Here is a 25,605-nt window from a genome sequence, read left to right as displayed (position 1 = left end):
AGGACACTCAGTCTTCATCCTGATAATGTCAAAGTGACTAATCTATCTCGCCCAAACAGACTTGTAATCAATAAACTGAGTCTCATCACTTTACTGCTGCGCCAATGTGGGTTTAAAAAAAAAAAGAATTTTATGAATATTGACCAACTCTTAAGCCACAGATTTTAAATAACACCCAGACTCTCAACTTTACAGCGTCCTTGGTTAAAGTTTAATGAACCTCTCTGATCTCATCAGACTTCAGTTAACAAACATGTATCACAAATATTGGCAGGCAAGAACTTAGAGGCAGTTGACACATGATAATATACATTTAAATAATACAAAATATACCATAGATTCATTCACAGCTCAACACATGCATACTGAACACACGTGCAACCTTAAACAGGGTTTTAGAGACAAACTGACTGAGGACAGAAATCAGAGCTACTCTTTGATGGTTCCGTAAAAACAGATCTTCCTGAGAAACCCTAATTCTTAAGATTATTACTTAATATGGTTATGAGAAGGTATAAAGCCATGAATAATAAGTGGAAAGATGGATACACATGCAGATTTTTACACATCAAGCAACATAAAAATCAGGAGATGGCTGGCACAGTGGCAAATAATTCTGGCAAAGTTAAAACATTAATTTAGAGCTAGGAATACAAAATCAAAACCTGCTTGCAGAAAGTACCTACATGCTGAATCTGGCATACGTATGGGGAGCTTGTATGACTGAAAAGGGACAACATGGAAAAAGCTCAAATCTTGTAACCATTGGAAACAATGGAAATGTTACTATCTGGATCTAAAATCAGACATTTCTTTTATATTTCTGTTTTTTTAAGACATTTCAGCCCAAACAATTCACTAATCCTCTATTTACATAGAGCTATCTACAGTTGTCCACGTCAATGTGAGTCCTCGGAATGTCTGGTCCTCTTGTAAATGACTACACGCACGACCACAATGCTTTGCAACAGCAAAAATGGAGTAATATGCTAAAGTTACTGGAAAATAAACCTGAGAGTAATCAGCACTACAGAGCTGGAAAAGCAATCTGTAGTCATCCAGTAATTTCTGAAAATGACCGCAGTGTGTCTTCAGTGTTTCTTTGATGTCAGCACTGAGAGCTGGATTTCGACTATACTTCTATCTCTGCTGACAAAAGAAAATTAAAGTAGAAATTAAACCCAACATGACTTCAGCACCTGCTTAAAAGAGGCTTGGAGGAAGCCCGGCTTTTGGAACATTTTGAACTGTACAGTGTGAACACATGTTGATCAAAAACTCCCTGCAGGAGTGCTTAAATAATCCGTATGATATACAGTAAATTCACAATGATAGCAAATATCTTATAATCCAACAAAGACTTTCTCACAACATTATGCAAAAAGATTTTGTTCTCGGCTGCGTTTTTTTCACATTTTCAGTTGCAACAGCACTTTTGTTCTAAGTGTCTGAACAATCTTTCTCACTATACGACACTCACAGTGGAAAGCAGCAGCCCCGGTGTGCTCAGCAGGGCAACAGCTGACAAGAGATCTAAAAGGTGCTATGGTCATTGGTCCATGAGAAAACTGTGGTACTGCCACACACACTTTCTCTACAGTAAACACATACACACTCTCATACTCTCAAAGCTGTTTTCTGTCTAACAGACTTGGTTATTTCCTCTGGCTACCACAGATGGGTCTCCCGGATCTCAGAGATGATGTTATTGGCTTTTTTAAGTGCCTAAGGAAAGAAAAACAAATTATTATATTGCTGGACTTAAATTCGTAGATAAAAGCAAAAAGAAACAGAACCTGCCATTCATGATCTCAGAAAAAAAGTTTAATCCAGTTTTACCTCGAGCATCTGAGCAACCTCAGTCCGCTGCTGTGCAGTGTCCTGTGACTCGATGAGCAGCTCCTGCAGCAGTGGCTGCTTGTAGAGCTGGCCCACCAGCTCACTCTGCAGATGCTCCTTCACAAAGTTCACCAGGAAATGCATCACTGTCTTGGGCACACTGCAGACACACATTTCCAAGAAAGTTCCAAAAGATGTGATCAATAACAGGATAGTTCAGAAAAAGACAGGAGAATTATTTCCCTCCATTGCTTTGGATTTCTTCTTTTCAAATCAAACCTGTCTTGGATGCTTTTGCGGACAATGAGGAAGTAGCACTTGATGAGACGCTGGATGACCTCACAGTCCCTCTGCTCCTTTGAGCTCAGCTTACGGGATGTGGGCACTGCCTGGCACAGAGAGTGCAAAGTAAAGTTTTGACAGTCTGCAATGAGTTTACTCCTAAATGTTATATCCTCCTAGTAATTCTATCACTTACTGTGTCAAGGAGGTTAATGGCCTGGCCTTTGCTGGGACTGCCAAAACCTGTGGCTGGAGTTTTCTCTTCTGGGATCTTCTCATTCTTTAGACGCTTCCCTCCATCAAGGGCCTCTGCCTAAAAGCAGGAAATTCAAAAAGTTTTGAGGAGATTTTGCCTGATGGTGCAATTTTACTCGAACTGTTGTAATGCCTGGGTCTGAAACTCATTCAGGCTTAACAGAGAACTACTTAAGGGGTTTATTCTGGAAAAATCAATTACACATATTAAGAATTTCCTGAAAGACCAGGGAATACTTATATATTCTCCAACACCCTCCCCTCCGCCAACCCTACCTGCTGACTGTTGACAGATGCAGACACCTGTGCAGCATCGGTGAAGTCCGGATGTTTAGTGTTGATGTAGGCGAGTTCTATTGCAACTAAATTGTGCACCTAGTGCAAAAACACAAAAAGAAAATATCCCCGATACTTGATAGGTCCAGGGCTATTGGTTGTTATAAAACAGATTATTTTGTCAAAGCTCTGGGTTACCATGTCATTAGTAATTGGCAGGCGCTTCCTCAATAATCCAGTCACTACTTCCACAATGGAATCATGCAATTTGGGAAATCGCAGAAGCTCCTTAAAACCACAAAGACATACATCCTTAGTATGGTGCTGTCAGCATAAACGATGCACTGCTTTCACCATCTCTAGGTTTACCTGTGTGCTAAAAGAGGAGCAGTGCTGGATGATCCTCTGCAGCTCTTCATGAACAAGCTCCACGCAGCGCAAACTGGGCTCTTCCAGGCGCTTAATTTGCCGCTTCACCAGCAACTCAAAAGACACCTCGGGCACAAAAAGTGCTGGTCGTGGACCCTGTAGACCAATCACACATGCAAATAAAGACAGATATGCCAGATCCATCATTTACTTGCCATTTCTGCAAATGAGTAAACCTGATCGAAATAAATACTTAACAATGCTCACAAACAAGTGAGAAGCTCACCGTGGCATTGCGGATGGCAGTGAGGATATCCAGATCAGTTAGTCCTCCCAGGGGGTCAATAGACTGCAGGGTGCGGCCAAAGGTCTCATGGAATATGTAACAGATCCGAGCACCCCCACAGCTGCAGAGCACATAGGTTCAGCTGTGACACCAATGCTGTTTTTCAGTGCTGTGTGTCAGCAGTGTCAATCTAGCCCAAATTAAAGGCAATGAACCAAAAAAGTTCAATATTTGCTACCAACATATTCTAATGAATTAATGTCATGGTGGTAAGAGAGATGAGGAGGCGAAGGTGCCAAGAAAAGATGCTGATACAACTTCAATTTACACTTACACTACCCAGAGGTCATTACATTCACATCACTGTGCACCGAGCAAGTAAAATGCTGACTTGTGCAAACACTATCAAATAACTTATGCAACCCCACTTCCAAAATAGCTGGGACGTATGGTAAAATGTAAATAAAACCAAAAATGAATTATTTGCAAATAATTAAATTGTTAAAATTGAACTAAACTTAATTGTAGTTTTGATCGTTAAGTTTAGTTGACAGTAGAACAAACATAACATATTAAATGTTGAAACCAACACGTTTTCAATGTTCTTTTAAAAATAATTGGGTTTAACTTGATGCAACATATTTCTAAAAGGCTAGACAGAGTCATGTTTACTATCCTCTCTACTGAGATCACTTAGAATGATTTGAAACATCAAGAACTAAGAAAACTAACTGCTGTAGTTTGGAAAACAAAATCTTTTCCCCATTGTTGGTTGATACTGAATTTCAGCTGTTCAGCGGTTCAGGGCCATTTCTCAAATATACCCATTTATTTCTGTTTTAAAATTGTCCTGCTGTTCTAATATGTGAAGAATGTGGCTGTTTAGGTGAAATAAGAGAATTCACTGGGGAAAAAACAAACAAAAAAAACAAACACTGAACTTACGGTAGCATTTATCTCCAGAATCTATGCCGGTTGTTTTAGTTAATGATACATTCACAGATGGGCTAGTTATCCATGCAGTGTGCACTAATGTACCCCCATACAATCATGGATGCTTTCTGATCTTGATCTGTGCACATATGACAAGTAGCCCCTCTCCTCTTTAGTCCGGTGTCTGACCACTTTATGTATATTTAAAAAAAAAAAAAAAAAAACGTTTAAGGGTTTCATAAATCAGACCAAGGTCAGTTCTCCACTTCACGTCAGTATATCATAAAAGGCTTGGGCCAAGAAAAGGGAGACATATCACAGAAGCTTGCTTATAATTGTGTTTTCTTTATATAGTACAGAGCTATATTTTGCACTTCTGGGTGCAGAATTAACTGACAATGGTTTTCAGAGGATTCCTGAGTTTACTTAGTCTTCTTCAAAACAAAGTTGCATGCCGAGCCTGACAATCACCACAGTTGTATTATGTTTAGGTCCTGTCCTCTGAGAACAGAGGCCTATCAACATCTTTTCAGCTTAAGAATTATATGTTCTCTAGCAGGTAAAATATCTAAATTCTTTGCAAATACTTAGAGAGAAATTCTTAAGTGGTGAAACTCTCTTCATCTGTACTTTAAAAGACCTAGCCTCTACTTCTGTTACTGGTCTGCTTCAATTTAATCTCATTTTGATATGTTGCAACAGTTGTTTTTTTTCCACCCTGAAATTTAAAATAAACCCGTTCTTCATATGAAAATAAATGTATTTTTCTATTACATTAAAAATTTTAAAGGGTGGGAATTCTTCATCTGTTTTATGGAAATAAGTTGTAAGAACAGCCTGGGAAATCTAAGACAATTCAGTAAAACATGACACAATTCCTACTCATCAAAACATAATTTTTTAACATAGGAGCTACTGGAGTTATGTGTACTCACAGCTCTGATGTCTGTATGTGTCTGGCTGTTCCCTCTATGGTGTTGCAATAATCACTAGCAAACTTAGTGACGATCTGTAGCAGAGTGGCGCTGTGATCCTCCACCGGCTGACCATAGCTGTTGAGCTGTGTCTGGTACTGGGCGATGAGCACAGTCACTCGGGTTTTGAGTTCTGGCAGGCAGTCCCGGATGTGATGCATGAGCAGTCTACTCAGAGTTTTGGCCAGATAGCGTGAGCCAGCACGGGATGCAAGTGAGGGGTAGTGACGTTGCAAGAAGGCCTGCTCATCCTTCATTGAGTCCTCCAGGTTCTTTTGGGTATTAATATCATGCTGACTCCTAGAAGGAACAAAAAGAGCAGCAAGTAAAATAAATTATCAAAATAAAAATGACATTAACAGATTCAAGTAATAAACGAAGAAAGACTAAACTTAGATCATTACATTTAAGTTTGTCTTCAAACCTGTTAACCACGCCGATAATCCCAAGCCTGACTGGAATGACTCGACCGAGAAGGACCTCCAATGCATCAGTTCCCGCATCCATCAGGTCCAACTTACTGACCACGAGCAGCGTTCGACGACCTGATAAAAAACACAGAATTCACACATCATAGCCTGTCGGACAAAATGCACAACAAATATTTCTAAATGATCCTGCCAGCCTCCAAGATAATATACACAGGCACTGTCTCATTATTGATTCATTTACTCCTCTGAATGCACCATGACAGTAACATTAATTTTTAAGCAACTTTCAACTCTAAAAAATAATTTAATATATTCTTCCTGCACAATCAATAATTTAAAATGCATTTAAACTTGAAGCCTAATGTGTAATGAACACCAGCAGACAGAAAAGAAAAATTAAGATGAAATCTGATGAGAGAAAAATGCCTGTATACAAAATATCCTACCATCTGGATCAACCTCACGAGCCAATTTCAGAGCATCAGAGGTGGCCAAGTCAGAGTTGGCAGGGGACACTGCGAGGATGAGAGAATTTGGATTTGAGATGAAGGACAAAATCATCTCTTGCACTTGAGCCTCGATGTCCTCTGGCTGGTCCCCTACAGGAACCTGAGGCGACAAGAATAATCAGCTGATATTATAGTAACTACAGCACAGATGTTGTGCTGCTGTGAATCTTTGACAATTACAGATGTGCAACTCAATCATCAATGTTAAGTTGCTACTGATAAAATCTTTGTACAAGTGAGACAGAAATCTGCATCATTTTCAAGCAGTTGTGTTTACCTTGGTAATTCCAGGTAAATCAACCAGAGTAAGATTAAGGACTTTGGGGGAGAAAATCTTCAGATATATGGGCTCAGGACTGATTCCCTTGAAAAATTAAACAAGCAAGAGAAGAAAAAGATAACTCACATTTGTCAACTTAGAAATCTAAACTTACAGCATTAGTATGTTCACATAGAAGCATTTTTCATACCTTGTTGGCACCTGAACTGCGCTCAGTCTCTGTTTCAATTTCCCGACGGATTTCCACAAAATCTGTGAAGATCTGTCAGATAGATGAGAGAATGACGCACAACCTAAACTCAGTACATAATGCATGACAAAGGAATTGTACAGAATTTGAATCTCCAAGATAAATGTACCTGGTTTTTGCAGTGCAAGAAAGTACCCCATTCTTCAGCTTTGACACCTGAACAAACAAGAGTGAACGTAAGCTCCTTCATCAAAAATGCTAATCAAGTTAGCTTTTGGGGGACGATTGCAAATTTGTTATTTAAACCAGGCTAGAAATATGAAATCAGAATACACAAAAGATAGTGTTCACAAGAAAGTATGAGATTGAACAAAGGTGAGTCCATGCAGATCAAATATATAGAGACCTGGGTAGCTGTTTTGAGCATTGTGTTTAACCCCATTTCCTATAAAGTAGTGAAGAAGAGGAAAAAAGACTGTATGTTAGCAAAGAGAGACCAAGGATCTGCAGAAAATATGCAGCATTCTAAATTAGTAAGGGAAAATGAGAAGCACATAAACAAGCTATGGGGCCTTGACAGAAAGGGTTATTTAATCCTAAATCTACTGATCTGTGCATAACTTAACTTTCAAAGCTCTATGATGTCTTTAAAAATATAAAAAAACATCATCTGATATGCATAAAAGTATCAAAAAGGTTTTAATTTAGGTACCATTCTCAGTGCTAAACCTCTCCTTCAGAGGGGCAACATGAACAAGCTGTAACACCAGGGGTCGTCTTGTGACTATTCCTGATCCCCGAGGCAAGAAATCCCGTCCAACCAGGCTCTCCAACACAGAGCTTTTTCCACTGCTCTGTTATGGCACACAATGAGAGCTATTTACCTCAGACACAGTCAAATGAAATCTTTGTCACATCACTGTTTTTATTGGCTTAACTTGCACTTCAGAATGCTACAAAGATATCATGTCAACATAATATATTTAATTTGGACATATAGAGATCTTTAATAGTTTCAGTGACACCATTCAGCAAAGTCTGAACAAATGTAATGAGAAAAGTGAAGGTAAGCTATTTTTGTTTTCCCCTGACTGACCTGAGATCCAACCACGACTATCTGAGGTAGTTGTATGATCTCTGCTCCCACAGTCAAAAAGACCTCCTGCAGCCGGTTTATGGTGGGAATTAGAGATTCCATCCTTTCAATGGCCTGGACACCCCCGCTGAAGTAATACAACCTTTATGAGCCGAGAGAAAGTATAGCAAAGTAACTCAGACTACTCTAAATATCTAACACAGAGAAAATACTGTCCAAAGAAAATGAATATTCATATTTTAAGAGGTATATCAATTGCTCTCTTTCACAAATGCGACTGTAACTGTAAATGTATAACAAAATACAACAACTGAGTTATTTGCTTTGAAACTCTGTTGCTTCACCACAGGGAAGCAAGAAGAAGTGGTCCTGAGGAGAGGAGTAACGCCCAAGACCACCATCGTGGCAAATGTCCCCATATAACATGATGTCTTACTGTAGGACACAAAAATTAAACGTAGCTACTATTTATCTGTAATGGTAATGGCCATTCGTTTTTTTTTTGTAAAGTCAATTTGTAGCAGCACAGGCCGAAGGTCTCATTTTTATCTGCTAACATCAGTTGGCTAACAGGAAGTAAGAGCTTTATGCTATGGTTAGCTTAGCTGCAAAACAACCGATGATCCATACTGACCTTGTTCAATAAAACTCCTCCCTTATTTGTCTATTCATCAGACCTTGAAACAAAAGAGCATGTGTCAAAAACACTGCATTTTCCTCAAACTAATGTCCAAAATTAGCATCTAGAATTACAGACCGTCTGTCTACAACAGAAGCAGTATCATTCTTCGTCAATCGGATTGGTCAGAACATGTGACGCATGAGATTTCCTGGCAGTTGATTGGCTGATATCTGAACACTATATTTTGCCGCTTTACAAAGTCCCTCCCAAACTCTTCATTCTTCCGATCTCATATGTTCAAATGTTAAAATGCAATACTTCACGAAACATGAACACACCGTTGGGTTCTTGGTCACCTGACTAAGACCCTTCTCTTCTGACCGCTAAGTTTAGATGGCCGGCCAGCTCTAGAAAGAGTCCTGCTGGTTCCGAACTTCTTTCATTTACGGTTGATGCAGCCCACTGTGCTCATTGGGAAACTTTTTCTGTACACTTCCTCAGGCTTATGCCCCAAGACCATCCTGTCTCAGGAGGTCTACAGAAAATATCCTTTAACTTTAGCTTTGTGCTCCGACATGCAATCTCATCTGTGGGACGTATATAGACAGGTGTGTGTGTCTTTCCAAATCATGCCCATAAGTTTACAACAGGTGGACTCCAGTAAGGAGAAACATCCCAGGGATGATCAGTGGGAACAAGATTCATCTAAGCTCAATTTTGAGCTTAATGAGAAAGACTGTGAATACTTGTGTAAATGTTCTCAGGTTTTGTTTTTTTTTTTATTTATAAATGTACAAACATTGCCAAATAACACATTTCACATTATCATTAAGGGATATTGTGAAGAATTTTGGGAAACAAAGTTTATTTATTTCATTTTGGAATAAGGCTTTAACATACCAAAATGTGGAAAAAGGGAAGCACTGTGAATACTTTCCAGATGCACCGTAAGCCACCACACACTACAAGTGGATAAAAGAACATGACAGAGAGGAATTAAATTTATATTAAGTCTATATTGTGTGAGACATACTAGGCTTTACATTCAGTGAGCTCTGTGCAAAAGTCTTAATCCTGCCCCTTTTTAATGTCGTTAAGACTTTCCTATAATTTTTCGAAATGCTCTTGAACTGTGACAGCATTTTTTGGTTTCTTAAACGACCTAACTCTGACCTTTGAATCACTCTAGAAGTAAAAAAAAAGTCTTCTAAGGTATGGTAAGGTAAGCATGTTGTGTGGTTGTATGTAGCATTTTTAAGTCTTAACTGCTGCACACATGAACACACAGTAGAATCTGGTTTTTATCATGGAACCCATGTGTTGTTTACAATCAAATTTAGTGACAGAAATAAATTGAGGGCTTATTTTTAAAAGACATCTGGAACTGTACTCATCTGAAATGGTTTCCATGGATATCCTCTGTCCACCAGTCAAACCTCAGTAAACTCTGACCGCTGCGACAACGCTCACAAATCTGCAGATTTACAGCATTTCACCCAACAAACGGTAAGGAAAACTCCTTGTTTCACTGGAACTGATGTAGTTTACAGGAGAGTTTTCATTAAAAAGTATGTTAACTTTTTTAGTTTTTTTTTAACTGTGCACAAATTTGACTGAGACAGGATATAATTTAGAGTCTGACCAGATTATCTCATTAATCTCTACTATTAAAGTTGGTTTCTGCTGATGTTTTCTTTGATTTGAAGGATTTTAAGGCTGAAAAACACTAAGTAAAAGTGTTGTCATTGTCTCAGTTTCTGGGTTTTCTTCTCTGACATTGTGTCTTTGTTTTTTCAAAGCAGATTAAAAGATGAAGGAAGAAGAGGAGGAAATTTCCATTGAGGAGAAAAACCATCAAGTGAGTTCCCTGCCAGCAGAAGTAAATCACTTCTAGTTTTGTTGTCATTCAAAATTTCCTTCTGTCTTTGCTTTACAGAATCAAACCACAACAAGTCCAGATGGGGCTCATGATGAGGATGGGGACTGTCCCAGTGAAGGACAGCCGGTTCAATGGATCTCCACTGAGGACAAACAACACCCCTGTGATTGTGGAAAATGTTTGAGGTGGCCGTGTGAACTGAAGGAACATCAATGTTTCCACACCGGAGAAAAGCCGTACACCTGTCCTATTTGTAGGATGAGTTTTACCTGGTTGAGAAGTCTGAAACGTCATCAGCGTATCCACACCGGAGAAAAGCCGTACACCTGTGACCAGTGTGGAAAGAGTTTCACCCAGCTGGGAAATATGAAACGTCATCAGACAATCCACAGTAAAGAAACTCTCCTCCCACCTCCGTGATAATCTTTAATAATAATCTTTGCATGCAGTTTGTCGAGTGTCGTGTTATTTTTTGCAGCAAACAGACTCGTGTCTGAAGCTGCATTTGGCTGCCATGGTGATATATGCAGGTAATGATCAAGTATAAAGTTAGTGTTGATGACAGGATAAAACTGCATCTGAATACTGTTCTGAGATCAGATTAAATCTCAGTATGGAAAGTTTTTCAGTTCTACATTTTTATAACAGAAGCTTCCATACAAATCTCACCTTCATAAATAAACCAAGTAGATGCTACTATTGATCACATTTTTACTAATACTTATGATGCAGTGAGAATTGGAATACTTTAAATGAATTCCTATTTCTGCATAAATAAAGAACGACATGTTTATCTGGTGTACGTGAGTGCTCTCATTTACATGTGAAATTAGGGTCACCAGACAGAGAACCACTAATGTCATTAAAGCATAAAAAAAGGCTCCAAACCAAGGGATGAACCAGAGTTGTGTCGACACAGAACAGAAAACTTAAAAAAGAAATGGTTTAAACTGGATATTTTGGCTCTTTGTCACAAAGACACATAATTTGTTCACCTTCTTTAGTTTAATCTGTGAAAAAAATCAAAGATCAGACAGTCTGACAGACAGAAAACTTAATTTTAGCAGGAACAAAGTGATTCCCAAAGAGCTGTTAGCTGGAAACTTGGCATATCTCAGCATGGAAGTAGAAACTGGACAAGCGGAGGACAAAAGAAGAGTCAGGACTAAAAACTATCTACAGCAGATGGACAGGATCTGAAAGTGATATCCTGAAGAAATACAAACAAATCCAGGACCTGAGATGCATCTGGACCTTCAGCAGATCCATCTACTGTTGACCGAAGCCTCATCAGAAATGGTCTCCATGGAAACGTGGCTGTCAAGAAGTCATTCTTAAGAAAGGGAAACAGGAAGAAAAGACTAAGGTATGTCACATGAAACAAGAACTGGTCTGAAGATCAGTGGCAACAGGTCTGATGGAGGGATGGCTCTTTCCCTGAACCCGACCTCAACATGATTGAAGCAGTGTGGGATCATCTGGGCAGAGAACAGAACAAAAGGCAGAAACATCTAAAGAAAATTTTTGGAAAGCCTTTCAAAGATCCAGGAGAACTATTCTTAATAACTGCTTAAAGAAATGAGAGAAGTCTTGTGAAAGAGGGTTCAGACTGTTGAAGAATAAAGCTGGTCAGACCAGATATTCACTTTCAAGCTCCTTTGTTTATACCTCATATCCTGCAGGGGTAGGAAAGTGTTTCCTACCCCTGGTGCACCAACAGAATATTGATTTTGTACTTTTCTTACAATTCATTTCAAATAAATTGAATTTAATAAAATTCAAACAAATGTGGTGGACTAATTCTTTAACTTTTGTCTGTGAAAGACCTTCGTCTGACAGTCATCAATAGTTTGAAATGACATGATGTATTTAACTGGACAAGATTTAAATCTTTGGCAGGAGTTTGTGTCGTAGTTTGACACATTTTCTCACGAGATTTGGTGGAGGGAAAAAAACAAAAGAAAAAGTCGAGTGACGTCAGCACAGGCCTCTAAAAACAATAACCTCCAACAAACATGCATTCATGCAAATTGTTCAGGATGAATCCAGGTTATTGATGCAGATGAGATCTCTAAGTCCCTCTGCCAGAGAAAAGGACAATTTTCTTTTTTCTTTTTTTTTTAACCCTGTCCTGTCCAGCATCCTAAAATTCAGAACGGTGGTCTGTGTGCCATATTTTGCTTGACAGATTTGCTCTACCAAGGGAGACATGATATATACATGGCTGCCCTTGATATATTTATTATTTTTATTGTAATCTTATTTTCTTTAGTATTTATCTGTCGGTACTGACAGAGTGAAAAAAAGTGAAGAAAAAGAAAAAACAAAAACAACAAAAAAGGGGAGAAAAGGACAGGATTAAAATGTGTAAATAACAGTTGTCTAGGCTGCCTAAAACACACCTAAAAAAAAACCAATATAAACTATCACAGTACTACATGACACATAAAGAAAAAAAAGATAATGATAATATGAAAAGTACAGTAGTCATCAAACATACCTGAAAAGAAACGTACCAACACTCAAACATCAGCAACATCTAGTCAGAAGCAGATGGACAGACAAGCACGTTTGTGAGCATGCACATGTGAACGTATGTGTGGCCATGCAACAAGAAAGAAATGTTTGCTTGCAAGGGAGCCGTGATCACGCCGCACCCCGAAGCATCAGCGGGGGACGGGGGGAGCCCGAGGCCCCAAAGGCCCAGCAGGTCCACAGAGCACCAAGCCTAAGACGGCCAAAGCAGACAGAGCAGTGGCCCACTCAGACCAGAGCAGAAGGGCCTTCAGACTGGAGCCCCCCGGCGAGATGGGGCAGGGGCACCGGGAGGCACAGGTGAGTAAGCCCAGCAGGCGCCAGGGTGCGGGCCGCATGGAGGGCAGGCACCCCACAGGCCCAAGGGCCCGACTGCCCCAAGGGCCCGACTGCCCCAGGCAAAACCACGCCAACCCAACACGAAGGCTAGGCACCCCAGGGACAAGAACATGTCTGCATTCCCCATGATTGGTGGATTGCTGCAGAGATGATTGTCCTTCTGGAAGGTTCTTCTCTCTCCACAGAGGATAAAAAAGCCATTACAAGATCAGCATAAAACATAAAAGAAAAGAGAAGCATTTGTCTGTATTTTAATGTCTGTATATAAACAAGATATTTACAAATTAAACAATGATCATAAGCCAGTTAAGGGATAAAACATGTATTACTTTCTCACAGATGTTTTACAGAAAACACCCAGTTATCATTCAACAGACTCGACTAATAAATACCCTCCAGTACAAGTTAGTGTTCCCTAGGATTTTTAGCAGCCAGAGATCACGTGAAAACAACAGCAGAACAGGATTACTTTGCATTTAGATATTGTGTGATCAACTCTTGGGTCATTATTAAATTATAATTTACCAGGACCAACAAAAACTGTGGCCATGTCCTCTTACAAGTCCATTGTAGGTGAATTAAAAAGCCCCGTTGCTGAGTATTATCCATGTTCACTCAGACACTGATTAGGCACACACCAGGGGATCTCTGCAACTTATAAGTGATACTGTATTTTACACAGCTTCACACTCTACACATTGCCTGCATCTCCAAAAATAGAAGTTCTGCATTCTTAGTCCATGTATGAGGTATCCATGGCCTCTCCATCCGGATGAAGCAACCTTCCTGCCAAGCGCTCAATGTCATCTAGGCTAAGCTGTCGAAGTGATCGTTCATAGTCCTTAAAGAAGAAATTGAAAAAAAAAAGAAAGAGAAAACAGCAGGTTAAAATATATTCTTTTAAACAAGGATTGTGTGAGAAGAAAGCATTCTTATTTTGGTAAGCATTTAGTATAGGTTTCACACGTTCCCCTTCACATTGAATACTAGTCTGAAGCTAAACCTGGTGGTTTTACTTAATTAGTTGCAAATAATACCAAAAGACATGCATTCAGAAACATAATGGTAATAACTGACAACACAGATACTTCAAATAAAATCAATAATACTTTATTAATCCATGAAGTGAAATTACATTGTTGTAATAGATATTTTAAAATCTAATTATTAAAAAAAAAAAAAAAAGAAAGAAAAAAACCGTCTAACCAGCACAGAGCATTTTTTCTGTTTTTACTGTTTAAGTTACTGGGTCTGATAGCACTGCACCAACAGATGACATACATACATAAAACTGCACTCCACACAAGACTTTAACACTGAATACTGAAGAATTTAAACTCCATCTTGTAGACAGCCCAGAGGTGCATTTCAAATTCTGTTTAAAAATCTGTTGTCCATGTGCATACTCAGGTATATGTAAACTTTCTTCTCCTCCACCTCTTCTCCCTGGATTGTTCTCGTCCTCCTAAGAATCCAGAATTACGGACAGGACACTGAGTTGTGCTACAACTCTGAGGTGTTCAGAGTGAGGAGAAAATATAAACACAAACTCCCCAGTGGTGCTCCTGTGTTGCTGACCACTCATCAGACACAATCATTCAGTTGTACAAACTTTGGTCTTTTTACCACATTTTTTTCTTAAATAAAGGTTAGCAAAGTTAAGAATTCTCACTAAGTCCAAATGTAGGCATAGAAGCAAGATTTTAGTTAAAAAATAATATAAAATACTAACATCCAGAAATTAAATTATATTCTCCCTCACATCCACAAAATCATTACTTATCCACAACACAGACAGAAACCCCTTCAACTGCCACTGATGCAGCCATAAATATTTAAAATATTTTTAGGCTCCAGCTTCCCCAAGTAGTAAAGCACAAAAACTTTCTACCCATCAAAAACTGTAAATATTCATACCTGTCTACATGTATACAGAACGACAAAAAAAAAAAGTTGCTTTTAACAGATTATTATGTTTAGTGGTAAAAATAATAAATTTTATTACCTTAATCAGCTGTTCGTGTACTTTTGCTGCATCTGCTGGACTGAAATGTCTTGCAAGTATAGTGGACACAACCTGCCACACTCCTCCCTGCATGCTCATGTTGCTGCTGCTGCCAGCAGCCACCCCAGAGGCTGCAGTTTTCTCCCCCACAGGACGGATAACCAGATTCAATTTAGCCTCAGGTCCGATGGAGTAATCACTTAGTCTGTGTTCATCTGAAGGGGGGGAAAAAAATATTCTATTAAGAAAATTGAAGTCTGATGAAAGTACAAAAGAACTGGCTATGCATCAATTATTTTTTGCAAATCTACCTGCGAGTGCTTTCCCTTTGAACAGTAACCGCTGCTGGTTTGCGGGTATGTTCAGTCGCTCAGACACTAGCTTCTTCACTGTTGAGACCTTTTCATCCTCAGTCACCTACAAAATCATTAAAATAATAATATAGTGAAATGTTTTTTCCTCTCTTTATATGAACATGTCTGGTGTCTATTGTCTTTCATATCAAATCAAATCTTATTTATAATGCGCTTTTCATACAAAAGCAGTGCAAAGTGCTTTACATTAAAAAAAAACAACATTTTTGAACATATATAAAAAAAACGTAAACCTTCACACACAAGTATTAAGCATCAAAGTTCAAGAACACACCTGATCATATTCTTTTTCACACACATCATCACACTCACACCTACACAGCGTGCATATACACCCCCTCCCCTCACTGCACAAACAAACATAAACTCTGTCTTCTAGTTTCTGTCTCTTTAACTGAAACATAAATATAACTGAATCAGGATCTGCCTGTTATTCAGATATTTAACTCTTAAGAAGAGCAACACCCCCCCCCCCCAAAAAAGGCAGATCATAGGGGATAGCTTAGCAGTTAAACAACGAGTGACAATGCACAAACACATCCTTCATGAAAGTCTTTCTGCACATATGGCATCTATAGGATGTGAAACATTATTCACTTACGAGAACTGCATACAAATATGTGGTCTTGGATACTCTTGTGCTCTTTGGAAAAGAAAAAATCTGAAGCAATGGGCTCTTTCTTACATCCTTCAGATACACATTTGTAACCGTGTAGTAACTTATGATGATGGAATCAAGCAGCATGCTATAGATGGGCTATAGTTTTAATATTTACATAGAAAAATAACTACATGACTCACTTTATGAACAGAGGTAAAAAACGTGTCTTTGCTGAATACACTATTTAGTCCAGTTACAGACTATTAATTGCACACAAAACTTGGGCACACGTAAGAAGCACCATGGGTCAATCCAAAACAATGCTTATCCCAACATTCACCTTCAACAGTGACGGAGTTGACAATCATACTATATTCAATGGATTAGAGGGGGGTTTCCGTATATCTCAGGCCAGTTCTAACCTCAGAAGGTACCTCATTTTACAACATTATCAAATCAAAACACGAGAGGAAGAAGTCCGTCTCATAGTGAACAAAAGGATCTGCAAAGTAATGACGGTACACAAAACGCTTTGTTTGCTCTTGCCAAACTAAAACATTTAGGCTACTCACGCACAACCCCAGTGATTTATATTTTCCTTGATTTTCCTCTTCCTTTATATTCCAAAACCCAGCAAGTATATCTCAGCTCAGTGTGAGCTCCCACTCAGTTACTGTGTATAGCCGTACTGAGAAGGGACGGGACAAAAACTGATAACATTTCGTTCAAGTTGTTCTTCTTCAGGATGTGGCTAGCAGACTAGCTACTGTAATATTAACGCATTACTGGGAGAGCTTATGAAAGTTCAAAAATCCCATCTAACCTAAATTGCAAATAATAGCTGCATCCATTCTCTGACTCGTGAATAATATGTATAGTTGTTTAAACTGTAGGAACTTCGGTATTTGTTAAAACCAACGCTGCCGGCTAAATTGTTAGCTTTTTGGCTAGCTAATCGTGTTAGCATTATGCATTAAGTTAGCTCGCTTGTGTTTAACTTACCTGTACACTGCACTCCTTTCCTTGGAGTGGTTTCACTGTAAGAATCATTCTTGAATACCAGGAGCAGGGCAAATCCACGGGAAAATTTCGATTCAATGTCAAGTAACAAAATTTTCCCAAATAATGTTAATTTGTTCGTAATAACCACACAGGTTCCTTTCTTGTCAGCGGTCCATCTTCTTCTCCCGGGGCTCCATGCTGCCGCTGCTGCCTGTTCTATGATGATGATACCCACTACTGCCGCTTATTGGCTGGAGTGTGGTACTGCAGCTAAAGGTAGCGACGAGAATACTTTGAGGAATTACGGAAAATTTGGGCCGCTTGAATGTAAAAACAAAACTAGATGTCTCTTAAAAGTCTACGTCTGGGCCGGGTATAGTCACTTTATTATAAAACAGATTGTGCAAGTAAATTGTTCTTTTAAAATAGTCTATTCCTCAGCTGAGGTGGTAGAAACCTTTTAGTCCACGAGTTTTCATTTCATATTTAGGTAAGTTTATCATTATCATTATTTATCATTATTATTGTAGTTAACATTCTGCCTTGAATAGAGATTAACAGCTGTCTAGCCCATGTTCCAATACATTGAACAAGCCTAGGTTCACTTTCTTAAAAACAAACAAAAAAAAAAATATATGTATATATATATATATATATATATATATATATATATATATATATATATATATATATATATATATATATATATATATACATGCACTTGTACTAGATACTGTACTGTACTAGATAAAAACCGCAATTTCACTGAAATTTAGTTTAGCCTACGAATGTGCAGGTATCAGAGAGAGAAAGAGAGAAAGAATAAACCTGCGGTGCACAGCCAGTCTTTGGGAGCAGCGAAATGATTAATGTTCTCTACTCAGTTCGACGGATATTCCCCAGGGCTCTGAAATACTCTAAGGACCTCCTGACCCAGTTCGGATCCAGTCCATGCATTTGTCATTACCCCCTCCCGGATGGTCTCCGCGGTCTTGGTCATGTGATTGCCTGTCTGTGCTGTCTGTGCAGCCCTGGCCAGCGGGAGAAGAGCATCTTTCACTTGGGCAATTTTAGAAGGGATGTGCACCTGTCGGATAAGCTGCCCGCTGCCAAACCAGCACAAACCCACTCGAGACAAGTGAGAAAGACTCCTCAAACGCACGTGGTAAGTCATCAATTATGTAATACAGTAGAATGTTATTATATACTGTAGCTGACATACATGACAGTCAATTATTATACATATTAAGAAGATGCAAAGTCTTTCTTTTTTTCTGTTTAGACTTTTGTGTAGGGCTTTGCATGACCATGTACTCTATGGCTTTTTTTTTTTTTTTTTCTTTTTGAACATTGATGCTTCAGAAAAAAAAAACTATGGAAAAATTGGAGAAATTCATATGCAATAACAAATGGACTGGGGGAAAAAAATGACACAATAAGTTAATCATAGAATTTCCCCAATTAAATTAATCTATCTATCACCTGATGTCTGCAGGTATGGGTACACTTCGAGACCTGCAGTTTGCCCTGCAACTAAAGATTGAGGAGCTCCGCCAGAGGGACACACTAATAGATGAATTAGAGCTGGAGTTAGATACAAAGGATGAACTAATTCGAAGACTACAAGAAGAATTGGATCGCTACAGAACCACTGTGTCCCTCCCAGGACCCTCTGCAGTCAGTGCAGGTACAGAGCACGGTGCTTTTATGTGTCATATTTAAGAAAGCCCCTACAGGTGGTACACCCTTAAACTTGATCTAGAATTCTGACATATTGTGTGTCTCTTCTGTAGCTGCTTCGGCTCAAATCGAGGACAAACTGCGAGCTAAAAGGCAGACAGTCATTTCAGAGCCTTTCAGTCCGGACCCTGTGACTCTCGCCATGGTTTCACACAAAAGCTGTGACAAAAGCCAGGAGTAAGAGCACACAGTGTTCCCTCAACTCACAATAGCTCTAAGTAAAACATCAGCTCTAAAATGTTTAGGTTCATGGATAGCAAATCAACAAGTACTTTTAATAATTTTCCAACAAGCTCATTTAAGGTGATTGATAACAGCTCCATAAGTATTTAATTAGTAAAATGTCTTCATGCCCTCAGATCTTGGAGGCTGATCAAGGCAGCATTTTTGAAAAATGACTTGTTGAAGAAACTTAATGAAGAAGAAGCGAGAGGCATCGCCGCCTGTATGTATCGCACCACCATCAATCAAGGCTGCTTTGTCTTTCAAGAGGGAACCATCGGGGATCGGGCTTATGTTTTAGAAGGTAAACCATTTTCTTCTTGCCTACTAACATTCATCTTACTTCAGGATATCCGTTTGGACTTGCTTGAGATAACAAGTACTTATGAACAGCTCAACATGATCAAAATGATTGTTTTATCATACCATTACATTCCCATTTTCTTCAGTTGGCTTAAGCATCATTTAATTAGGTCTGATGCTGTGATGCTTCTAAGCACAATAATGGGACAAGTGCATGTTTGATAAAGAAAATTGGAAACACTTGGGGTGGTTGTGGTGGTGGGGTGGGGGGGATAACAAGTGACCCACTCTGAAATTTTAGAGTGAACATTCTAACATAAACAGCCGGAGAGGAGAACAGAGGTCCTGCTTTGCTCTGGATACAAAGCTTATCAGAGAGGAATCTTGGCTTTGTTCATTAACCCTTTGGCATTCCAGTAGGTCGCAGGTGGGACGCTGTGGGTGTTTATGCATGATTGCAGGAATGCCAGGGGGTTAAGTGGCATCTAATGAAAAGTGGCTTCTCCCTGCTTTTATTCTTGTCATCTAAACCATCTGTTGTTTGTACAGTACGTTTATGCCTTGGAATATTCTTGACAGTCACTCTACATTCAAGAAAAGACACACAAAAATGTTCCTGCTGCATTTCTTTTCTTCACTGACTATGTGTTGTTAACAGAAGGGAGGCTAGACGTGACAAAAGATGGACAGAAGATGCTCAGAGTTGAGCCAGAAGACATGTTTGGAGAACTAGCTCTCCTCTACGACTGCACAAACACATATTCTGTCTCAGGTAAGCGCTGCACTGATTTATATTTTCATGAAGTTATCACTAGAGAGCAGTCAGGTGGAAATATGGTGGAGTGTGGCTTTGGTTAATTATGGTTTAAAGGAGATATAAATAATTCTTGTTTGAGAACCCAGCATAAGCGGGCAGATTTCTGTGTGGTGTTGGACAAATAACATTTCTTGAATTTAAAATCAAAGCCTGCTTGAAACCTTAGAAAAAACAGCAGCTTTAAGTTGTTTTCTCAGAGATGCAGGGAATTTAAAACATGTTTTCTTTTTCCACATGGCCCGACTCTTCCCTGTAATTCAACATGCATTAGCTGAAACACTGAAAAAACATCTGAATATAATGGCCCCCATGATAACAACCCGTCACATACACATTTACAAAAATATGGGCTATTTCTTTAAGCATACAAGATGTACAATAATTTCCACTTAGCATCTCATCACACAGCCCTGTGGGAAACCCTTCTCATCCATCACCACAGGCATCTGATCTGGTTTCACAAATAAATATATATGCTGTAACTAAATAGGCTGCGGAAGTGGCCAGGATTAGTTTAAAAGAAAAAAAAGCCTCTAATTCTCTTCTTAAACTGCTTTCTTTATCTTGTAACCAGACAGTCTTTCTAATTTACTTCTCAACGCTATCTTTTTGCAAAACTCAGCTCATGTTGATGACCTGCTATCCTTTGTTCTGTGTCTGTATCTGTCAGTCCATCCCTTTGGATCTGCTCAGGACCCAGTGCATCTATTTTCTGCCAGAACAGAAAATACTTTTTTTTTTTTCCTTCATGTGGTTATTTGTGAGGCTTTTGTTCATGTTGTCTCTTTCATTGTGACAGTGATATGGGAGCAGGTGGTCCCACACAGTCATCATCAGCTCCAGGATTTCAGTTTGAGAGAAGATGTACCAGAGATAATGCCCAAATATTGAGCTTAGAGAGAAGGAGTTTTACATTCAAGCTGATCTGGCACTATAGATGGAAAAAAAAATAGGTGACTGCAAATGACATGTCATGTGGTGGTAAAGTGGGGTATATCCAAATGGGGCGATTGAGATATCAGGGCTTCACTGTATAATTAGATGTTGGATGTAATTAGACTGTCTTGAGGACATCTACATCCATTCGCAGGAAGCTTCTGTGAACCAATCCATATGAGTCATTATTAATTTACACCACTTTCAAGTTCAGTTATAAAGAAAGGGGGTATTTATGGCTTAGGGAATTAGATTAGATTTATATTCAGTGTCCACTGTGAGGAGAGGTTCAGCTTTTCTTATGCAGCCATAGTCTCAGCTGTCTGTTTTTTAGCCTGTCACTTAGCACACCTACAACTGCTGCAGGCAGCATGTGTTGAGATTCTCAATATTTCCTCCCAAGCAGTGTCGCTGCCTCTATCACCTCCTCTGCCTTTGTCTTTTGATCTGCAGCACAAACAGACAGCAAGCTTTGGGTTATTGACCGCAAAAGCTACCAGACTGTACTTATGCAATGTGGGCTCAGCCGTCGTGCTCATTCAGTGGAGTTACTGAGAAGGTGAGCATCACACTGATGCATTTCATTTAAAACAAATAAGAAAGGCTGATTTCTTTTGAGAGATTTATCTGATTATGTACCTATAAACAGTGAGAGAATGAAATCTTTTCAAACCTGCCATTGTGGATACTTGTTAGAGAGCCTTCCTTCTGTCTGTGTGCAGCCTTTCCTTCCTGCAGTCATTGCCAGAGGATGTTATCATGAAAATGTCTGATCACATGAAAGAGGTACAGATCAAGTTCTTCAACCACCACTCTTTCACCAAACAGAATTTAGTCAATAATTGATGTGTTTAGACTTCAGTAGACTTTTTTCCAATTCTTACCTTCCTCTGTGCTGCATCTGTTAACAAGCAGGTGCAATGATTTCTTCAATGACAGTCATGGTCTTTCTGTTTGCTCTGCTGTGTGTCAATTATTCTTTTGCAGGCTAAGTACACAGATGGCAACTACATAATTCGACAAGGAGACACAGGAGACACTTTTTACATCATTAGCAAAGGCCAGGTATAGTCACATGCCCTGAAATGGGGCTTTTAAAGAAAGGACTTGGACTGTGGAGGCGAAATGTCAGAGCAGCACCACAAATGACTTTATAATGGTGATAATTGACTGTGGACTGTTTCTGCTGGGTTCATCACCATTCCTGCTTTTTCATTACTTCTGTGGTGGCTAGGTGACAGTGACCGAAAAGCAGCCAGGGCATGAAGAGCAAGTAGTCCTGTCTGAGCTCTGTGAAAGGCAGTGGTTTGGAGAAAAAGCTCTGTGTGGGTAAGTAACAGTGCAGTTTTAACAGAAGGTTTTCCTGTTTTTATTTTTATATTGCATAGTTAACAGTGATAAAAGAATGATTTTCTTTATTTTCTTGTCTGTGTGTTCAGAGACGACATTCGGACCATGAATGTGATAGCTATTGGTGAAGTGACATGTTTGATAATAGATAGAGAGTAAGTTGATATTTTGTGTTTAAATAAAGTACATTGAGCATTATAATATGTTCAGTTGGTGTCCATACACTTATCTTGTTTATCCAGAAATATGCTCACATACTTTTGTTTTTCAGGACTTTCAACGATATTACTGATGGGTTGGTAACTGGCAGCTGTCACAAAGTGCAGAGGAGCCATGCAACCAAAGTCAAGTGGGGAGGAAGGTTTCACTTAGTTTTATTTTTGTGCTTATAGAAAACATTAAACACAATCTCTGTGTCTCTCCCTGTTTTCCTCTTGAACAGGCCAAATGAGGACCCTGCCCTTCTGGCATCTTCCACTTTAAGTGATTTTCAGATTATCCATACCCTGGAAGTTGGGGAGTTTGGTCACATTGACTTGGTAAGGGCTGATCGAAAACAGCTCACACACACTCACACTGATCTTTGTGCCGCTACTTCATTGGGTTTCTACAAAGTAATGTACTGATTTTCCCTGCTGACAGGTGCAATTAAAGAGCAACATCAAGCATATTTTTGCTATGAGGGTTCTGAAAAAGAAGCTAATCCTCAAACACAGTGAGCGTGAGCACATCCGGAGAGAAGGCCGCATCCTAATAGAGGCTTATAATCCCTTCATAGTCAGGTGTATCCCATTCAGCACCAATCTAAATTTATTTGTATTGGTGACACGATAAAAAAAAAAGGTCTAACTTGTTTTATATGTATATTGATTCCAGGTTACATAAAGTCTTTGGAGATGTTGAGCATCTGTACTTTTTGACAGAAGCTTGTTCAGGTGGGGATTTATCTGACCTGTTGAAGGACAAGTGAGTATTTTCAGCTACATGACATGACATTTTAGTGTTCTCAGCCAAGCTGACAGTGAAGCTTAAAGTCTGAATGGGGTCTTATATCTATCTATTCTAAGCTGTGATACATTAATCATCACTTCTTAATGTTTCAGAGGAAATTTAGATGAGTGCACCACCAGGTTCTACACAGCATGTGTTGTCGAAGCTTTGGCTTTCCTTCACTATCAAGGAGTCATTTATAGAGATGTAAAACCTGAAAATGTCGTCCTGGATGAGCATGGTTATGCCAAACTGGTACTACAATTACTTTTGAGCTCCTCAACTTGTATATAAAGTTCTACCAGGGGTAACCTTGACTGTACTGCTGTCTGCTTCTTGTAGATTGGCTCCAGGTGTATGAAAAGGGTCGAGGTGGGTAAGAGGACATGGACATTTTGTGGTACAGTGGGTTACATGGCACCAGAAATCATCTTGAACAAAGGCCACAGTATAAGCGCAGATCTCTGGTCACTGGGTGTTTTTGTGTTTGAACTTCTGAGTGGTAGGTAAGCTTGAAACCTTTATGTGACCATGCCTTTTTAAACTAATTTACTCAGTTATATATCAAAGTTTGTATGATTTAATCAAATTTATTCTTCAGGCTACCATTTGATGATGCTGACCAGATGAAAATTCTCACTACAACTATTCATGGCATTGATCAGATCAAATTCCCAGAAATCATCAGCAAAGATGCCTGCGCTCTCATAAATAAACTGTGCAGGTGCAAATATGATGCAGTCAACATTATGAACACAAAGCTTTTAAACACAGTTGTTAACTATTTATTTTAGTGTTTCCTCTCCTGTGTTGCAATGCCATTTCTTGAGAAAGAGCCCAATATTTAATTCATCGTTGGTTTATTGGTTTGCTCTTGTTTGCTTTCCAGGAGCAACCCCTTGGAGAGACTGGGCAGTCGGAAAAATGGAGTCATGGATATTCAGAAGCATGAGTAAGAGAACGGATTTACTGGATTAAAAAACATTTTGGTATTTGGTTGGAAACATGGTGTTACAAGTACTCTGTTTTTATTTAGATGGTTTGAAGGATTCAGTTGGGACGGGCTTTGCAAAAAAACATTAACACCCCCAGTTATTCCCAAAGTAAGACATGTCCCATTCGCCTTGTTTTATGATCATTTTGTGAAAACTGCATTCACATTTCCATTCCTTTTACACTGTCTTTTAGGTTCAGCATCCCCTGGAAAGCAGCGCATGTGCTTTCTATAGTGAGAGCTCAGTGAAGCAGTGCATGAACTGGGATGATTTCTGATGGACTTCTGGGAACAAAAGCTGTCATCACTTTTAGCTTGGATGAGTAATGATCTGCTTCCAGTATTACTGTCAGCAAGAAATAAGTATATTTATAGACCCCCCCCCCCCCCCACACACACACATATATATATAGACATTGTTTTCCAGCCATGAACCTGCTGCTGTTTTTAAAGTTAACATATTTCAAACATACAAGATCAGTAGCACCACTGCACCCCGTGTATTTCAATAAACAAAGTCCTTGCATCACACTTCGCTTCCTCTTTTAAGTCCTCTCTGTCACATTTCCTCTTACCCTGAAATGTATTGATGTAGAGTGACGTAAGCCCAGGCTTGCGATATAAAATACGTAAATTGATGTGAAGAGAAAGAGATAGACAGGAAGTTGTTTGACTTGAAAGTCAAAATAAGCTGAAAAAAAAAACAGCATTTTTTTTTTTTAGAGACGGGATCCAGAAACGGCAATTGGGCTGCCACTCTCACTACAATGGTACTTGATGTTCCTGTAGCGGTAGAAATAAGTATGACAGTGAAGGGGCTTGCTCTTAAGCTTACATCATGTTTATTGCATTTATTATTTAATAACAAACTGCAACACATCTCGAAAGTTGTATCAAGAAATTAATGACCAGTCGATTATAAACGACTGGAAGAGAATGGCACTTGCTGTTGTTCACCGGCAGTTACTGTTGTACAGCAACATAAGAACGACAAGCCTACGTCTGGACGCAGTACATCCATCCATCCATCAATCCACCCATCCATCCATTCATCCACCCACTAAAACAGAGTAACTAACTTCACTACATCTATAGGTTAAATTTGTTGATCATTCAATCGTAAATTTATTAAACAGCCCGGTTTAGCGGCCTGAGATGATAAAGTTTAATTAAACA

At 39.1% G+C, this 25,605-nt stretch overlaps 4 protein-coding genes across 6 annotated transcripts; 2 read left to right on the top strand and 2 right to left on the bottom strand.

Moving 5' to 3' along the window:
• Positions 1-188: 188 nt before the first annotated feature.
• si:dkey-32e23.4 (dynamin-1-like protein) lies at positions 189-8,505 on the bottom strand. Of its 2 annotated transcripts, XM_042000282.1 has the most exons (18): positions 8,355-8,505; positions 7,721-7,862; positions 7,337-7,478; positions 7,031-7,069; positions 6,794-6,840; positions 6,625-6,696; positions 6,432-6,518; positions 6,092-6,254; positions 5,639-5,759; positions 5,176-5,514; positions 3,308-3,428; positions 3,022-3,177; positions 2,851-2,940; positions 2,653-2,751; positions 2,318-2,434; positions 2,119-2,228; positions 1,840-1,999; positions 189-1,725 (listed from the first exon to the last, which is right to left on the bottom strand). In XM_042000282.1, exons 2-18 carry the CDS (start codon positions 7,820-7,822, stop codon positions 1,669-1,671), a joined length of 2,022 nt encoding a protein of 673 aa, XP_041856216.1. In that variant the 5' UTR covers positions 7,823-7,862; positions 8,355-8,505; the 3' UTR covers positions 189-1,668. The 2 variants fall into 2 exon arrangements, with proteins under 2 accessions (XP_041856216.1, XP_041856217.1); XM_042000283.1 differs by lacking the exon at positions 7,031-7,069.
• A 1,233-nt stretch (positions 8,506-9,738) lies between these two features.
• Positions 9,739-10,653, top strand: LOC121649293 (zinc finger protein 205-like). 2 transcript variants are annotated; one of them, XR_006012091.1, is made up of 3 exons: positions 9,739-9,848; positions 10,145-10,221; positions 10,279-10,362. XR_006012091.1 is itself a non-coding variant. In XM_041999998.1 (2 exons), exons 1-2 carry the CDS (start codon positions 10,153-10,155, stop codon positions 10,639-10,641), a joined length of 432 nt encoding a protein of 143 aa, XP_041855932.1. In that variant the 5' UTR covers positions 10,092-10,152; the 3' UTR covers positions 10,642-10,653. The 2 variants fall into 2 exon arrangements, 1 of the variants encoding a protein (XP_041855932.1); XM_041999998.1 differs by lacking the exon at positions 9,739-9,848 and having other exon boundaries at positions 10,092-10,221; positions 10,279-10,653.
• Positions 10,654-13,329: 2,676 nt separating this feature from the next.
• ubl4a (ubiquitin like 4A) lies at positions 13,330-17,283 on the bottom strand. Its single transcript, XM_042000674.1, has 4 exons — positions 17,078-17,283; positions 15,412-15,517; positions 15,101-15,315; positions 13,330-13,936 (listed from the first exon to the last, which is right to left on the bottom strand). The coding sequence occupies exons 1-4, from the start codon at positions 17,123-17,125 to the stop codon at positions 13,829-13,831; spliced, it is 477 nt and encodes a 158-aa protein (XP_041856608.1). The 5' UTR covers positions 17,126-17,283; the 3' UTR covers positions 13,330-13,828.
• A 621-nt stretch (positions 17,284-17,904) lies between these two features.
• prkg1l (protein kinase cGMP-dependent 1, like) lies at positions 17,905-24,960 on the top strand. The gene is made up of 20 exons (XM_041998294.1): positions 17,905-18,242; positions 18,573-18,764; positions 18,871-18,994; positions 19,177-19,343; positions 20,001-20,114; positions 21,549-21,654; positions 21,818-21,881; positions 22,083-22,160; positions 22,330-22,424; positions 22,535-22,600; positions 22,717-22,794; positions 22,888-22,984; positions 23,088-23,227; positions 23,322-23,411; positions 23,549-23,690; positions 23,778-23,941; positions 24,037-24,159; positions 24,325-24,387; positions 24,472-24,538; positions 24,624-24,960. The coding sequence occupies exons 2-20, from the start codon at positions 18,575-18,577 to the stop codon at positions 24,705-24,707; spliced, it is 2,052 nt and encodes a 683-aa protein (XP_041854228.1). The 5' UTR covers positions 17,905-18,242; positions 18,573-18,574; the 3' UTR covers positions 24,708-24,960.
• The last annotated feature ends 645 nt before the right edge of the window (positions 24,961-25,605 follow it).

Source organism: Melanotaenia boesemani, chromosome 11, assembly GCF_017639745.1.
Source record: "Melanotaenia boesemani isolate fMelBoe1 chromosome 11, fMelBoe1.pri, whole genome shotgun sequence".
Classification (NCBI taxonomy): domain Eukaryota; kingdom Metazoa; phylum Chordata; class Actinopteri; order Atheriniformes; family Melanotaeniidae; genus Melanotaenia; species Melanotaenia boesemani.
Note: the sequence above shows the minus strand (reverse complement) of the source record. Positions and strands in the feature narration are given on the sequence as shown.